Source organism: Propithecus coquereli, unplaced genomic scaffold (genome assembly GCF_000956105.1).
Source record: "Propithecus coquereli isolate 6110/MARCELLA unplaced genomic scaffold, Pcoq_1.0 Scaffold671, whole genome shotgun sequence".
Taxonomy (NCBI): domain Eukaryota; kingdom Metazoa; phylum Chordata; class Mammalia; order Primates; family Indriidae; genus Propithecus; species Propithecus coquereli.
In genome coordinates, this window is record NW_012152741.1 from 489,124 (window position 1) to 505,722 (window position 16,599).

The following is a 16,599-nucleotide window of genomic DNA, read 5'->3' on the forward strand; positions in this document are numbered from 1 at the left end:
AGGTTGCTGTGAGCTAGGCTGACACCATGGTACTCTAGCCCAGGCAACAGAGTGAGACTCTGTCTCACAAAAACAAAACAAAAAAAAAAAGTTAAGTAATTCTTAAGCCAGACATGGTAGCATGCACCTGTAGTCCCAGCTACTTGGGAGGCTGAGGCAGGAGGATCACTTGAGCCCAGAAGTTTGAGACCAGCCTGAGCAACATAGCAAGACCCCATTTCTAAAAAATAAAAAACAAAAACTAAATAATTCTTTTAAAATGTGCCTACATACTGTCACACACTGCAGGTAGGAATGCAAAACAGTACAACACCTAGGGAGGACAATTTGGCAACATGTACTGAAATTACTAATGCACATCTACCTAACCCTCAACCCCGCAATTCCATTTCTGGGAATATGCAAAAGGATACATATACAAGATTATTCATTACAGCATTTTGATAGCCAGAAACTGGAAACAATCCGAGATTAATGAATTAGAGTACATACACACAAAGGAATGCTAAAGAGCTATTAAAAAAACGAGAAAGCTCTCTATATACTGATTTGTAAAGATTTCCAGGATATGTTGTTAATAAAAGCAAGGCACAGAACAGTGTAAAGAGTATACTGTCTTTGTGTAAGAAAGAGGGGAATATGTATTTGTACTTGCCTGTAGAAATTCTGGACAGACACACACTGAACTAATAAAGGTGGTTGCAAAAGAAAACCCAACCTCTTTGGCCTGGAATACAAGCCCTTTTAGAAGGGCTTGAAGCCAGACTTCCTGCCACTTTGGCATCTGACTTTGAGCAAATTACTGTTTCCTCATCTGTGACACAAGGATAATAGTACCTACCCTTATAGAGTGGTGAGGATTAAATGAACTAATACACACAAAGTGTCTGGCACATAGTTAATATTCAGTAAACATTAGCTAATTTATAATCACTGGTATGTGGCTGTAGCCAACCTTTCCACCCATGTCCTTGACATCTTGACTACAGCGGTGGCTCTCAAGCCTAGCTGCAGATTAGGATCACCTGGGGAACTGTGAAAACATACTGAAAAATACTGATGCCTGGGCCCCACTCCCAGGCCATATAAATCAGAATCTCTTGGGGGATGGGGAGAGTAGAGCTCAAGCATTGACATTTTTTAAAAGTGACCCAGATGAGGCCAGGTGCAGTGGCTCACACCTATAATCCCGGCACTTTGGGAGGCCAAGGTGGGAGGATTGCTTGAGGCCAGGAGTTCAAGACCAGCCTGGGCAATAAAGCAAGACCCTGTCTCTATGAAAAAAAAAATTTTTTAATTAGCCAGGTGCAGTGGTATGTGCCTATAGTTACAGCTACTCAGGAGGCTGAGGCAGGAGGATCACTTGAGCCCATACAGTGACCTATGATCATGCCACTGTACTCCAGCCTGGGTGACAGAGCAAGACCCTGTCTCTAAAAAAAAAAAAAAAATAGTGCCCCAGATGATGACTTTGATCAGTCCTATGAGATGATCAGTTCCCTCACTGCACCATCAAGCTCATTCCTGCCTCCACACCTTCACTCACGCTATTCTCCTCACTCCCTGCCCCAACCTGGGAAACCTTCATCTCCATCCCACATCCCTGCCCGGTGAATTTCTACTCCTCTTCCAAGACCCAGCTTGGGTGCCTCCTCCTCTGTGAGGCCCTCCCCCCTCTCCCCACACTCCTCCCTTCCATGATGCCCTGCTGCCTACAGGGCCAAGCAAGGACTCCTGGGCATGGCCCACCAGGCCCACTTTTACAGCCTCAAACCCTGCTTCTCCCTCACCACACATGTATTCCCTGTGCTTCCACCACACCATGCCTTTACACGTGCTCTTCCTAACTCTCAGCCTAAGACACACCCTTCACCAACTCCTACTCATCCTTCAAGACTCCACTCACCGGTGCAGCCCTCCTGTGAAGCCTACTCTGAGCCCCTCTGCCAGCATCCCTGAGACAGAGTTAGGTGTTCTCTGCTCTCTGGTCCCTCCCTCCTTGGACTTATCTCTAGCACTTAGCATGTTGTGTTAATTGCCCATATATGTGTCTGGGTTGCCCATTAGTCGGAACTTCTGGAAGGCACTTATTGTGATTTTCCCATCTCTGTCTTCCTTCCCTGCAGCACAGGCCCAGCATAAAGAAATTATTTAGAGTGTTTGCTGAATTCTGTTACTCTGTTGGGGTTTACTGGCATTCATCGTGAAAATTGCTGGTCTCTCCTTCAAGTCAAAGCCCCAATGAGTGAACATAATAGTCTAAGACTAGTGCGAACAGCACTAAGAAAACTGGATTGTCACCTCCTTCATTTTAGCCCATTTCTGTCAATAGAAGCCAGGCCTAAGATCTCAATACCTTATTTACATCACATTATCAAGCCAGCCTTCAAGGTCTAAGATCTTATTAATGTTAACAAGCCAGCCTTTGAGTACCGCCCCCTCAGCCAATTCACTGCCTGACAAATTGCTCGGCTTAGTCAATGGTTTGCAGCCCTGACTATACATTCAAATCAGCTAGCTGGGGAGCTTTTAAACATCCTGCTGTTCTGGCCTCCCAGTAGGCCAATTACTTTAGAATCTCTGGGGGTGGGTCCCAGGCTGCAGCACTTTTTGAAGCTCCCCAGGTGATCTCAGTGAGCAAGAATGAGAATCACTGCTGGATTTAAAGCCATACAGCTCCTCAGCTGGCTCTGCCTTCCTTTTCTTTCCCTCCCTTGTCCACCTTTCCTTTCTAACCTCTCCTCCAAGCTCCCCTCCTCTCCTCTCTTCTCCCTCCCACTAGCCTGCCCTCTGGTGGCTCAGCCCTGTTGTCTTGATGATGAGATCCTCAGTGTCATCCTGGCATCACCTGAATAAACTACTAGCCCAGCCTGGAGTCAGTGAACCTCGGGCTCTGCCTCTTCGTGGTTTTGGGGCAAGTCAATTCGCTCTCCAGATCTCAGTTTCTTCTTGAGCCCGGTGGCGGTCCTAACACTTGGTGTTGTGAGGATCACAGGAAATCATAGACCCTATAGTCCTTTGCATGCTGGAGAGCACCAGGTGAATGTAAGGGCTCTCTAGAGCTGTGCGGACCCATATAGACAACATCAGTGATAAAAAGCAGCCTGCAGGGGGGGCCCCACAGCGTTAATACAGAGCAAAGGTTTCAAGACATGCAAAACAAGACTATCCTTCCCATGCATGTTTTGTCCTTCGACTTTATATGAATGTATCCATAAATGTTTTCTAGTATTTTATAAAGTCGAAGGACAAAATATGCATGGGAAGGATAAACTCCAAATTCAGAACCAGGGGAAGGGGGCGAAGGGGATGTACCTCTGGAAGGGAAGCAAGGGAGCATAACTGTACCTTTAATGCCTTATTTTTCAAGAATTAAATCCTCAGTAAACATGGCAAAACATGAATATCTGACAAAACGAGGGGTGTTTTGTATTATTTTTTCTGCATCCTTGAAAAGATAATAAAATAACTATATACAATATAAATATATAAGCATTTTTAAACCAAAATGAATGAGATTCTTATCTTGCCCTAGCTTAGTTCTATTGTCCACCCTGGTATAGTGGCAGGAAGTGATAAATCTTGGAATTGACAGCTGCTTCAAATCCTTCTTGTAAAATAGAGATGTATAAATCCATAACTCTAGGCCGGGTGCGGTGGCTCACGCCTGTAATCCTAGCACTCTGGGAGGCCCAGGCTGAAGGATCACTTAAGGTTAGGAGTTCAAGACCAGCCTGAGCAAATATGAGACCCTGTCTCTACTAAAAATAGAAAAAATTAGCCAGGCATGGTGGCACATGCCTGTAGTCCCAGCTACTCGGGAGGCTGAGGCAGGAGGATCACTTGAGCCCAGGAGTTTGAGGTTGCTGTGAGCTAGGCTGATGCCACGGCACTCTAGCCTGGGCAACACAGTGAGACTCTGTCTCAAAAAAATAAAAAATAAATAAATAAATACATAACTCTAAAAATTTTTTCTAAAAAAAGCTTGTCTGTTTCCTCTAGATCTACGGTCCCCAACCCCAGGGCCCTGGCCCAGTACCCGTCCAGTCTGTAGCCTGTTAGGAAACGACTGTGTATCACCACCTGAGCTCCGCACCCCACCCCATGACACACCCCCCTCCGTGGAAAAATTGTCTTCCACGAAACCCATCCCTGGTGCCAAAAAGGTTGGGGACCACTGCTGTACATGATTTTGAAGATATCACTGAGGACATTTTTGCATGCACTGTACATAGTAGTGCTTAACAAGTGTTCTGTTGAAAAAAATAAAAGGAATGAGAAAGGGAGCTGAGTGGGGGAGGGAAGATAACGCGGAAGGAGGAGAGGGCTTCATTCACCTGCATGAAATCATTCTCAAATATCAGTGAGTGCCTGAACATGTCATCCTTTCCCTTGTGCAGCTGTCACTGCAGCTTCTCCATGGAGGTACTTAACATACCACTGCATGGCCGCTATGGTCCCTGTAATAAGGTAACATTCGTTTTTCAAGGCTATCTTAAGACAGCTGCCTCAGCTTGCTCAATAACTGGTCTGCTACCTTGGCAACTACGAGCTCAGCGCCTACACACAAGCCAAAGCTAGCCCATGGAGCACCTTCGTGCTATTTAGGCAAAAGTGCCTGTCTTAGTCCATTTGGCCTATTGTAACAATATACCATAATCTGGGTGGTTTATAAACAACAGAAATTTATTTCTCATAGTTCTGGAGGCTGGAAAGTCCAAGATCAAGGCACTGGCAGATTGCCTTGTGGGGGCCCTGCTTCCTTGTTCATAGATGGTGCCTTCTCTGTGTCCTCACACAGTGAATGGAGTGACCAAGTTCCCTTGGACCCCTTTTATAAGGGCACTAATCCCATTCATGAGGGTGGAGCCAATTGCCTCCCAAGGGGTCCCACCTCCTAATACCATCAACTTGGGGGTTAGTATTTCAACTTCTGAATTTGGAGGGAGGGTCAGACATTCAGGCCACAGTAGTGCCCCTCTGAGCACATGCAGCCCCTCTGGCTTATAGTTTGGCTAGCTTGTGGTTATTAGAAAAAGGGACCCCTTTCTCCTGGTTTACGTAGCCCTGCACCAGGATGCACTGTACAACTTGGTGAACATAGGACAGGTAGAATTTTAGGTCCCTGTCCTCACCCCCTCAGCACAAGGTGCCCTAATACAGTGAAAACTTGTACAACCTCATGGGACAGTCCTGCTGGCACATAAGCCCTTGTGACCTGGCCAGAGACTATCTCCAAGACCTCAGACTTCAACTGTCCCACCCTCCCCTGCCCTAGTCCCACCCTGTTCACTGCTTTCACTGATTGTGACCTGCACTCCAGGATCACTGGCCTTTCCTCCTGCCTTAGGGCTGCTCACTTGCTCTTCCCTCTGGACTGCTTTTCTTCTGGAATCTTTTTTTCTGGACCTTCGCATATCTGGATTCTCAATTCACCAAAATAGTCAATTCCTTCTCCTGGCCTCCCATGTCTTCAAATATCATCACTATCTGAAAGTCTTATTTACATATTCATTATCAGTTCCTCCCCACCCCCTTGAGATCTGTGAAAACTCTGGGCAGGAACACTTCGTTCAAACCCCCGCACTAAGAGACTTGACCAAACTTTGGCATGCCTTCTAGCAACCTAAGACTACACCCCTGGGATGGCCCAGCCACACTTTGAGTTCCAGTCTGAAAAAGCTCAGGGCTGTCAAAAGAACTCACCATTCGTTCCAACCAAAACCTGATGATGATGGGTCCTGACCCCCTCCTTTCTTAGCTTTAAGAAAAAGCTTACAATCCTAAATCCTTCCTCTGTCCCTTAGAGATATATATATGCATGAGTTTCTTTCTTAAGGACCTGAGAGCCATTCCTTTGAAATGTAATCATCAGGGAAGATAGGGCCTCTGTCTCCCAGTCTCTGTGGAGAGACAGAATCCTAACTTCTATCATTGCCAGCAAGCAGACACAGCTGGCCTACTTGCATTTACCCTAACCAACCCTCCTACCAACTTTTTGTAATTTTCACTTCCCTGATTCTACTCAAGCCTCCCCTTGATCCTCCTCCCTATTCTCTCATTCTTCCTTTAAAACTTCTTCTTGGCCTGGGGCGGTGGCTCACGCCTGTAATCCTAGCACTCTGGGAAACCGAGGCAGGAGGATGGCTTGAGTTTAGGAGTTCAAGACGAGCCTGAGCAAGAGTGAGACCCCATCTCTACTAAAAATAGAAAAAATTAGCTGGGCGTGGTGGCACGTGCCTGTAGTCCCAGCTACTCAGGAGGCTGAGGCAGGAGGATCCCTTGCGCCCAGGAGTCTAAGGTTGCTGTGAGCTAGGCTGACGCCATGGCACTCTAACCCAGGCAACAGAGTGAGATTCTGTCTCAAAAACAACAAAAAAAAAAACCAAATCAAAAAACACCTTCTACTTACCTCTGTGCAAATCAGAATGAAGCAGGGCTCTTTCTCCCTGCTGTCAGTAGTTACTGATTAAAATCTGTTTTCACCACATTTAACTAATGTGGCTGTGTTTACCTTTGACACCCTCCACCTTCGCCCTCCTTCAGAGACTCAGGACAGGGAACATGTCTGTTTTGTTCACTGCTGAATCTTCAGTGCCTCCAAGAACACCTAGTACAATAAATAGCTGCTGAATGAACAAATAAATGTTTGTTAAAATGCAAGTTGTGAAAGGCCTCAAGATTGGAAGATAAAGAGACCTAGATTTTAGTCTCATCTTTTGTCCTGGTTAACTAACTTGTTACCTAAGTCAAGTGGCTTCATCAACTTGGTCCAACTACTGTCTGTGTGACCTGGGGCAAGATACTGACAAAGACCCTCTCCTTTGACCAAAACTTTAGTCAGGCTCTTCTGAGCCCTCTGCTTGACTAGGCCTGACCTGTCCTTACTGAATCTAGTCCAAGCAAGAATCCTGCTAAGTCAGTGCAGGGAAAATCCCCCACGCTTGGTATTTGACCACCCCTGATTCTTATCACGCTGGCGGGCCTTCAGTAACAATCCTACCAAGTCAGTTTAGCCAGAAAACCCTTATCCTTGATATTTCTTCTTACTAATTTTCCATCCACTCACCCCTACCCTGCTCCATGGTTATAAATTTCCACCTGTCATTGTTGGAGTAGGAGTTGCGTCCAATCTCTCTCCCTAACTGCAAAACCCCTGTGCAGCGGTCCCTATACCTGTTGCCATGGCCTGCCTTGAATAAAGCCTGCTTTACTTCATGACTTTAGCAAGTGTCATGAATAATACTTCTCTTTAACAATACTTAACCTCTCTTTGCATAGGTTTCCTCAGCTAGCAATTCCTCCCTCACAGGGTCATTGGGAAGATTGAAATAGTATGAGAGAAATACAATAGTGTGAGAACAGGTGCTCAAGAAACAAGTTCCAGCCTTTTACTGGATCTCTCTTGTCTGGTCTCTTACCCAGCAGCACAAAGATAAACACAGAGTACAGACTCTGGGGGCTGAGCGCGGTGGTTCATACCTGTAATCGCAGCACTTTGGGAGGCAAAGGCAGGAGGATTTCGTGAGGCCAGGAGTTCAAGACTAGCCTGGTCAACATAGATTGCAGACTCTGGAGCCAGACTGCCTGAATGTGAAGTCCCTATTTGCTCCTGACTAGTTATATGACCTGGGAAAGTGGCTTCACTTTTCAGTACTCACTGTCTTCATCTATAAAACAGGGGTGATTGTAATGTCTACCTCATAGTGTTGTTGTGAGGATTAACAGGGTTAATATACTCACAATGTAGCCTGACACATGATATATGAATTAAATAGTATGATTGGGCCTCAGGATCCTCATTCATAATAAACATTAGGCTTTAGGATCCCTGAAGCCTCTATGACTTTGCAGCAGGAGCAGCCAGTGGCTCCCTTCCCTTTCCTTACAGGGGTGTGGGGTCAGGGTCATTAGTACAATCTTACACTGTCTTCACTTCTTGATCGGTGGTCTGGAGACCAAGCTTCCCGGTGCTTGCAAGGCCCGTCTGCGTGTCTTCCTCAGCCTCAGTGGCACATGAGAAAGCAGCGGTTCTCCCAGGCCAGAGGTGTCTCCCCAGCAGGCCCCTCAAGCCCATCCCACTCAATGGGCCCTCGTTTTTGCTTCAGAGCTCCCCAGAATGTGGGGTGGGCCCCTGGAGATGACTGGAGGACTACGGGATGGGGTAAGGCACGGTTACCGTCCGAATTTAGCCTTTAGTCTTGGAGGGTATGTGTGATGATTTGGGGATGACTGGACCTCACACTGGGTCCCTTTTAGGGCATGGAATGTGAGGACGGGCCCAAGAGGGGTTTCCTCCGGGTCTAACACATCCACTCCCCTCTGTCCTCTGGTTTTTGCTCTCCTCCAGCGGGGCCGCACACCGCAGTCCAGGCTAAAGGAGCAACCACGACTGCCGGTCCACCTCTACTCCCCATCAAACTAAACCGCCCCAAGCGGCCGGACTTATCATCTGCCGCCTTCTGTGACCTGTCGCTGTCACACACCGCTTTGTCCACATCCCCTAACAGCCACACGCTATGGGCGGGGCCGTCGTCCTCCCCTCAATTGCCAACCCCACCAGGGACACGCCGACCACACTGGGAGCATGGTGTCAACGGGAAACGCATGCGCGGTCAGCAACTCCGCCCGGGACAGGCCAACCCCTGGGGGGGGGGGTTGTTGGGGGGGCTCATGCGCAGATGCCGTGCGTGCACCGCTCCCGTAAGATGGGGTGAGTGAATGGCGGCGAGAAGCTTGACCTGTGGATCTCTGTGCATGCTGCCGCCCTCCTTCCTCTCCCGGGGTCTCGTCTTCTCACACACAGTTGGTCAGGTCTATAGGACAGCCCTGTACTGAGTTTTAGGGTGAATCCTTCCGTTTAACCAGCAGTCCCTGTAATAAAGAAAATGAATGAATGATTGACAAACGTGGTGAATCTAAGTGATTGCTTTGAGCGGGCGCAGCCAGTACATCGCCACCCAACCCTTGGTTCTGGCGCGGGCGTCTTTTCTTCCTCACCTGGAAGTGGCAGAAATAAAAGAGGAACATGCTTCCTGCCTGAGTCCCTTCGCCGGGTTCCCTCAGGCCCTCTGAGGACCGAAGCCACTTTGGGCTCCCTGTGATGACGGATCAGGGTCTTCCCAATGCGCCCCACACCCTCGCCTCTGGGAGAGTTTTAACATGGCGCAAGTGGCCTAGGGTGGCGGGCACAGCACTAAGCATGACCCTCACACTACCGGCTGACCACCTAGGCACCTTGCAGACATGATCCGCTCAGATAAATCTGGTGGATCCCATTTCACAGTGGAAGAAATTGAGGCTGGGAGACGATGTCTCTGCCCAGATCCCACAGTCGCCCCTTTAGTGGGTGCGCGGTTAAGACATTATAGAAAGTGCCTTTAAAGGCTCGCACCCGGAATGGGCACCTCCACCCTGCCGGCCCCCCACTTCTGGGTGTTGCCCAATAACATTGGCGGGGGTTTCACTGACAGCCGCAGCCCCACCCGGGCTGACTTATCTCCCCCACAGTCGTTTATTCTGTTCCGAATCTTTCCTAACTCGACCACGGCGGGCGCGGAGCGGAACCTAGAGAGGGCCAAGCCCCGGGTGTCTGCCTCTGACGACTAGCAGGGTGGGGGCCCTCCGCGCCGCCCGGGCTAGCAGGAAGGATGGTGAGGAGTCCGGGGAGGGAGAAGAACCGCTCCGCGCAGATTGCCAGAGCCACCCTTCTCCGGGCTTCCGCCCCCTAAAGGCGGCGGCTGTCACTCCTCGCTCTGGTGCCAGCCGGCTCTCCCTTCCTTACCTTTATTCCTACCTGCTCTCTTTCCTGCCTTCCTTGGGGTTCTCCACATCCCTTTCCCTTCCTCTCCCATTTCCTCTCTTGCTCCTCTCCTCTTTGCCCTCCTCGACCTCCATGTCGCCAGAATATGGTCGTCTCCCTCCCATTCCTCCCCGCTCAAAACAAACAAAAAAACCCCAACTGGTCTTACAATGGCTTTCCTAAGTCTCCAGATGACTCCAGCTTTCTAGTTCACCTGCCTGGGTGGATGTGTAACCATGAGGTAATTCTTCCAAGGCTGTGAAGGGAAGGTGAATATAAGTGGAACTGAAACTGTGTACTTAATGTAGGGATAAGACAGAAAAGGAAGGTGGAAAGAGCCTGAGTACAGCCATTTTGACTGATAACAGACCCTAACCACCCTGAACAAGGAAGTCACCAGTAAGTCACTGGCCTGAGACTCCCCGAAGATGGATGAATTACTAAGCAGGATGCCTTACAAACTGCACTTACCTTTCTGTGACAACAGTTTATGATTAACCTTTATGGCCTGACCACAAGACAATGCTGATCACATACTGGGGTTTTGAATAAACATTACCATGCCCCATAAGGGGTCTCCCTCCTGCTTGGGAAAGAACCCCTACTCTGTGGAGTAGGATCTATTGTCTGTCTCTCCATAAACTTTCTGTCACTAGTTGGCTCACTCTTGAATTCTTTCCTGCAGGTAGCCAAGAACTCACTCGGCGAGTTCAGGGGGCTTTCCTCCCTTCACTGGGACACCCCCTGCATCATCCTGATTATAACATTTATTAATTCCACCAGAAGATGCACGTTTATTGCGATGTCACACATATGCATTCATTCACTCAGCAAACACTGCCATCTATTCTACACCAGGCTCTGTATTGTATAGCAAGGAGGATACAGAGATAGATCCCCAATCTCTTAGGTGGGTAAGTGTTTCTTTCTTTCTTTCTTTCTCTTTTTTTGAAACACAGTCTCTCTTTGTTGCCCGGGCTAGAGTGCCATGGCGTCAGCCTAGCTCACAGCAACCTCAAACTCCCGGGCTCACGCAATCCATCTGCCTCAGCCTCCCGAGTAGCTGGGACTACAGGCACATGCCACCATGCCCAGCTAATTTTTTCTATATATATTTTTAGTTGTCCAGCTAATTTCTTGTATTTTTAGTAGAGACGGGGTCTCGCTCTTGCTCAGGCTGGTCTCGAACTCCTGAGCTCAAATGATCCACCCGCCTCGGCCTCCCAGAGTGCTAGGATTACAGGCATGAGCCACCGTGCCCAGCCAGGTGGGTAAGTGTTGATTCAGAGGTAGGCTTACAGAGCTGTGGGAGTCTGAGGAGCATCTCACCATCATAGGGGTTATCTGTGGGGTAGGGTTGCCAGATTGCGCAAATAAAAATACAGGGTGCCCACAGATTTGAATTTCAGATAAATAACAAATGCTTTTACCATATAAAAATGTTTCAAATATTTCCTGGGACATGTTTATACTAAAAAAATTATTCGTTTTTATCTGAAATTCAAATTTAATTACTGAGCATCCTATATATCATCTGGTAACACTATTGTGGGGGTTATCAAGTCGTGTGTTGTTACTGGAAAGTACCATGTTATACAGGCAGAAGTTAGCAGCAATCAGATTGTGGAGAGTCTTAAAAGTGACGGGGGGACCCTGAAGGGGCTTAAAGCAAGGGGGCAACATAATAAAATTTGCATTTTAGGAAGAGGCTTCTGCTGGCTTCTTGGAGGATTCTTTTAAGAGGGACAGAAGTGGAGTCTGACAAGTTGCAATAGTACAGGCAAGAGATTTTGGATGGTGATAATAGAAGAATAGGAGAGAGGAGATGCCAGATTAAAGAAGTACATAGGAGTTAAATCAAAAGGACTTGGCAATTGATTAGATGGGGTGAAGAGGGCATGAGTCCCAGGGTCTGGCTTTGGTGTCTGGGAAGATAGTATTGCTACCAACTGAGATAGAGCAGGTTTAGAGAGCGATGATTGAGTTTAGTTTAGGACTTATGTTGGAAGTGCCTATGGGACATCTGGTGTCAGCCAATGATTGGCTATATGATTCTGAAGTGTGAACTAAATTAAAATCTTAAAACTTCTCCCCCCCTCAACTGGCTGACTAAATGGACCCCCTCCTAGTCAAGGGGATACCCTAAAACTGAGTTGCAGGCCTTGAGAGGGAGGTCAGACATGCCTCATCATGCCTCCCTCCCTTCTTGTAGATATCCTTTGTAACTCAGTGATAGGCCTAGGGCTATGCAAGACAAACCTGCAGGTCTTCAATTTACACAACAAATATATGGCCATGGCTGGGTAGCTTGTCTCTGATTAACAGACTTCCTTTTCTTAATTTAAAACAGTCCAAGAGTCTTTAAACCCACCTATAACCTGGAAGCATCCCCCACTTTGAGATTGCCCACCTTTTCAGGCCAAACCAATGTATGCCTTCCATGTATTGATTTATGACTTTACCTGTAACCCCTGTCTCCCTGAAATGTAAAACCAAACTGTAACCCAATCACAGCGAGTCTACTTGCTCAAGGATTCCTGGACGTGGCTCTCAGTCATGGTCCTCAAATTTGGCTCAGAATAAACTTCTTTAAATTATTTTACAGAGTTTGGCTTCTTTTCTGTTGACAGAAGTTCAGGGGAGAAGGCGAGCTGAAAGCAGAAACTGGGAAGTCCTCAGCAAAGAGACAATACTGAAACCAGGAGATGGATGAGCTCTCTAGAGAGGGGTCCAAAGAAAAGGAACCCAAGGAAGAGACAAAGGACCAGCCAGGGAAGTATGAGGAACCAGGAAAGTGAGGCAACGTGGAAGCCAAGTGAGGGTTTCTAGGAGGAAGAAGTGATCAAAATGTCAAATGCAGCAAGAAAGGTCCAACTACACAAAGGCTGAAAGATGGCGGTTGATTTGGGCAATGGTAAGGTCATGACATTAATCATGACATTAGGCTGGCATCACACAGGCTCATTCAGACATCAGCCCCATTTATTTAAATGGCAAACACTCGGCTAGCATGAGTCCTCAGCACCCTCTCAGATGCTCGCCACAGTCATTCTCACATCCCCTGCACTCCTTCAGAGTTTAAACCATTCATTCAAATTCTGCCCCAACTCACTCAGAAATTACAGGCACACATTTGGATGCTCCCCATGCTCATCGCTTGGGGTCCTTTATACTTGCCAATGTCACCTCGGAGCCAGCCAGAGCCAGTGCAGCTCTGTCTTTGTAGAGGTAACTGCAGGTGCCCACAGGGATTAAATGGGTTATATTGTGGTTTTTATCTCCCAGAAGTGAAAACCAACTTTGTTTTTCTCTATCTCCTGAAGACTTTGGTTTGAGGAAAAGTATGGAAGGAAGACAGATTAGATGTCTGGGCTCAAGATTTGAATTGGGATGCTGGCTGAAAGATGTTCTGGGATGATCAAAGCCCTGGGTCTTAAATATTATAATAGTCTCTGGTCAAGGTCCAATCTACAAAGTGTGATCTAGGCTTCTGGACTTAAAATAGATTAGACACAGATAGAGGAGAGTAGCAAAGGCTGAACTGATGAAAGATGTTTTTGCCTCTCTAGGTTTGCGCTTCTCAGCAGCTCTGTCTCAGAAAGTCTGCCTCCTAGCATCTTTCTTAGTGGCTCTCCACATCCATGTCTCCGTGATTCTGTCTGGCATCTCTGTTCCTCAATCTCGGCCTCAACATATTTCTTTCTATGTGCCTCTCTGCATCTCAGAATCTCCATCTTTGGACCTTGTTGTCTGAGAGTTCTACAATTTGGTTCTCTGTCCCCTCCTTTTTCTGTCTCTGTACTATAATTATCTTTCTGCAACTGGACTGTGCCCTCCTGGAAGACATGAACCTTTTATTATTCTTCTGGGTCTCCCCAGTGCCCTGCACAGAGTCTGGCATATAGGAGTCTCGGATACATTTATGAATATACTTGAATGTAGGCTTTTTCTGAGGAGAAAGGGACTCACCGTCCACTTCCAGACTCCCTGCCCCCATGCGCAGCTGGCCACTTGCCAAAAGGCCAGCTAGAGAGTAGGGCGGAGGGTGTGGTGGTATTGTGCTGCTGCTATTGGGTTCTTTCCGCAGATGAAATCCCTGAGGACACCTTATCACGAATTCGCCCCTTGGCTGAGGGACAGAAGCAGCAGGACACGCCCCTACGCCCTGCGCAGCAGACGCCCGCCCGTCGGACCCGCCCCGCGCCTTGGCCAATCAGCGGGCGCCCGCGTAGCCTTCCAGTGAGAAGGTGGGTGCAAGATGGCTGCGGCGTGTCGGAGCGTGAAGGTACGTGGCTACTTGCCTCTGCTGCCTGCCCTGCTTGTTGCACAGGCTGGGACAGCACGGCCGTGGAACTAGGGGGAAGAGATCGGTGCGGGGAGAAATTTTGCTTATCTAGCCCTGATATTTCGACGGTTGGGCGCGGGAGGTGAAAGTCAACACTCCGCGGCACGTGTATGTGGGGTAACCGAACGGGCTGTCTGTGGGTGAGACGCCCCTCCAGAAGTCCCATCCGTGAGGAGAGGAGGCACACCTGAGTCACACTGCAGAGGTGACCAGGAACACCCCCCCACACACCCCCTTCGCAGAAGCCTGGAGAACAGGCAGGTGAAAGGGTGTGGGTGGTCTGGACGGTGTAACGGCCGTGTCTCTCTTCACAGGGCTTGGTCGCAGTAATAACCGGAGGAGCCTCAGGCCTGGGCCTGGCCACAGCGGAGCGACTGGTGAGGCAGGGGGCAGCTGCTGTGCTTCTGGACCTGCCCAGCTCGGGTGGGGAGGCCCAAGCCCAGAAGTTAGGAAAGAGCTGCGTCTTCGCCCCAGCCGATGTAAGTGGGGTCACCTCTCCTCTCTCAGGGTGTGCAATCAGGGTGTGCAATCAGGGTATGCATGAGGTTACCAACACCAGCCTGGGAAGCCGTGGGGGCCCTTCCATAAGTTTGTCTTCTGTTGGGGTGGTGGACCCACCTTGTCCCTTTTGCCCTGAGCCTTCAAGCACTGTGGAAACACCTGTGATAAGGATTGTCTGAAGCCAGGACTCACAACAATAAGGATGGAGATTGGATATAACAGAATCTCCTGGAGGGGATATAGATGGTTTGAAAATGCATATTGTGCCCTATAATTTTATATTTACAAAGCCAAAAAGCTTTTTATGAAACAAACTATAGAAAGTAAAGTTTGATTAAATCATCTTAGGAGGTAGGGATGCAAAAAAGCTAGTTTATTTTCCTATCAATAATTCTCACAAGGTTGTATTAGTGCTCTGATCCACAGCCACTGAGAATCTCCAGGGGCACGTGAATCTATCAAAAGAGGGTATTGATTTGAAAAATGTTTTGCAACACCACTCTATAGTACGTAACATTTTCACTTTTGCTCCACTCTCCTCTCTCAAGTTTTGCCACAACCCTTTCTCTTGGCCTCTTCCCTGCTCTCACTCAAGGACTGGGCCAGGTCTGCCCTCCCCTCCCCCAGTTTTAGAAGTGAGAGTGTGTGCTGGGAGATTAATACCTTCTTTACTTCTCCCTTTGAAGGTGACCTCTGAGAAGGACGTGCAAGCAGCCCTGACTCTAGCAAAAGAAAAATTTGGCCGCGTGGATGTGGCTGTCAACTGTGCAGGTATTGCAGTGGCCATCAAGACATACAACTTAAAGAAGAGCCAAGCCCATTCCTTGGAGGACTTCCAGCGAGTTCTCAATGTAAGTAAGGCCTTGGAGGTTCTCCAGGGGTAGGAGTAAGAGGTGTCTGGCTGTGGGTGCCCCCAAAGCTTTTAGGGGACAGAAAGCTGCCTCTGCCTCAGGTCCTACACCATGTCTGTACCTGTCCTCCAGGTGAATCTCATGGGTACCTTCAATGTGATCCGCCTAGTGGCTGGTGAGATGGGCCAGAATGAACCCGATCAGGGAGGCCAACGTGGGGTCATCATCAACACCGCCAGCGTGGCTGCCTTCGACGGCCAGGTGTGTAGGCAGGAACAAAGCTTGTGCCTCCTCAGTGACTTGTTGGGGTCCTCCCACCTATGATCTCCACTCCTTCTCCAGGTTGGACAAGCTGCATACTCTGCTTCCAAGGGGGGCATAGTGGGCATGACACTGCCTATTGCTCGGGATCTGGCTCCCATAGGCATTCGGGTGATGACCATTGCTCCAGGTAGACATATCCCCTTTTCCCTGTTACACCTGGTATTGGGCGGGATCTGTGGGCAATTGAGAAGGGAAAGTATCCACTGCCTAAGCACGAGCAGCCTTTCACCTCTGGGCCCCAGGGAAGCACCAAGAAGTAGGGCTAAAGTGAAGGACTGGGTAAATATGAAAGCAAGGGTGGGTCTCTGACTGTGGCTGTCTTGTCTAGGCCTATTTGGCACCCCTCTGCTGACCACCCTCCCAGAAAAGGTACGCAACTTCTTGGCCAGCCAGGTTCCCTTCCCCAGCCGACTGGGTGACCCTGCTGAGTATGCTCACCTGGTACAGGCCATCATCGAGAACCCATTCCTCAATGGAGAGGTCATCCGGCTGGATGGGGCCATCCGCTTGCAACCTTGAAGGTAGAAGGCAGAGAAAACACGCTCCTCTGCCCTACCTTCCTCTGGGGTACTACTCTCCAGCTCAGGAGGAAGCCTAGTAGCCATTTTGTAACTGTTCACCAGTCACCCTCTGTGCCTAATAAAGTCTCTATTTCTCACAGCGTGTCAGCAGTGTTGCGTGCTGGGGTACCTGGCATGGGGAAAAAAGGTGAAGTCCCTGACAGGGTTGGATGCTCAGAGCCCTGGGGTGGAGTGGGAAAGCCAGTACCTCACACT

At 48.6% G+C, this 16,599-nt stretch overlaps 1 protein-coding gene across 1 annotated transcript; it reads left to right on the plus strand.

The window, feature by feature from the left end:
* The first annotated feature begins 14,003 nt into the window (after positions 1 to 14,003).
* On the plus strand, positions 14,004 to 16,484 carry HSD17B10 (hydroxysteroid (17-beta) dehydrogenase 10). Its single transcript, XM_012660642.1, has 6 exons — positions 14,004 to 14,087; positions 14,462 to 14,626; positions 15,335 to 15,499; positions 15,632 to 15,760; positions 15,842 to 15,950; positions 16,152 to 16,484. The coding sequence occupies exons 1-6, from the start codon at positions 14,061 to 14,063 to the stop codon at positions 16,340 to 16,342; spliced, it is 786 nt and encodes a 261-aa protein (XP_012516096.1). The 5' UTR covers positions 14,004 to 14,060; the 3' UTR covers positions 16,343 to 16,484.
* Positions 16,485 to 16,599: the final 115 nt, after the last annotated feature.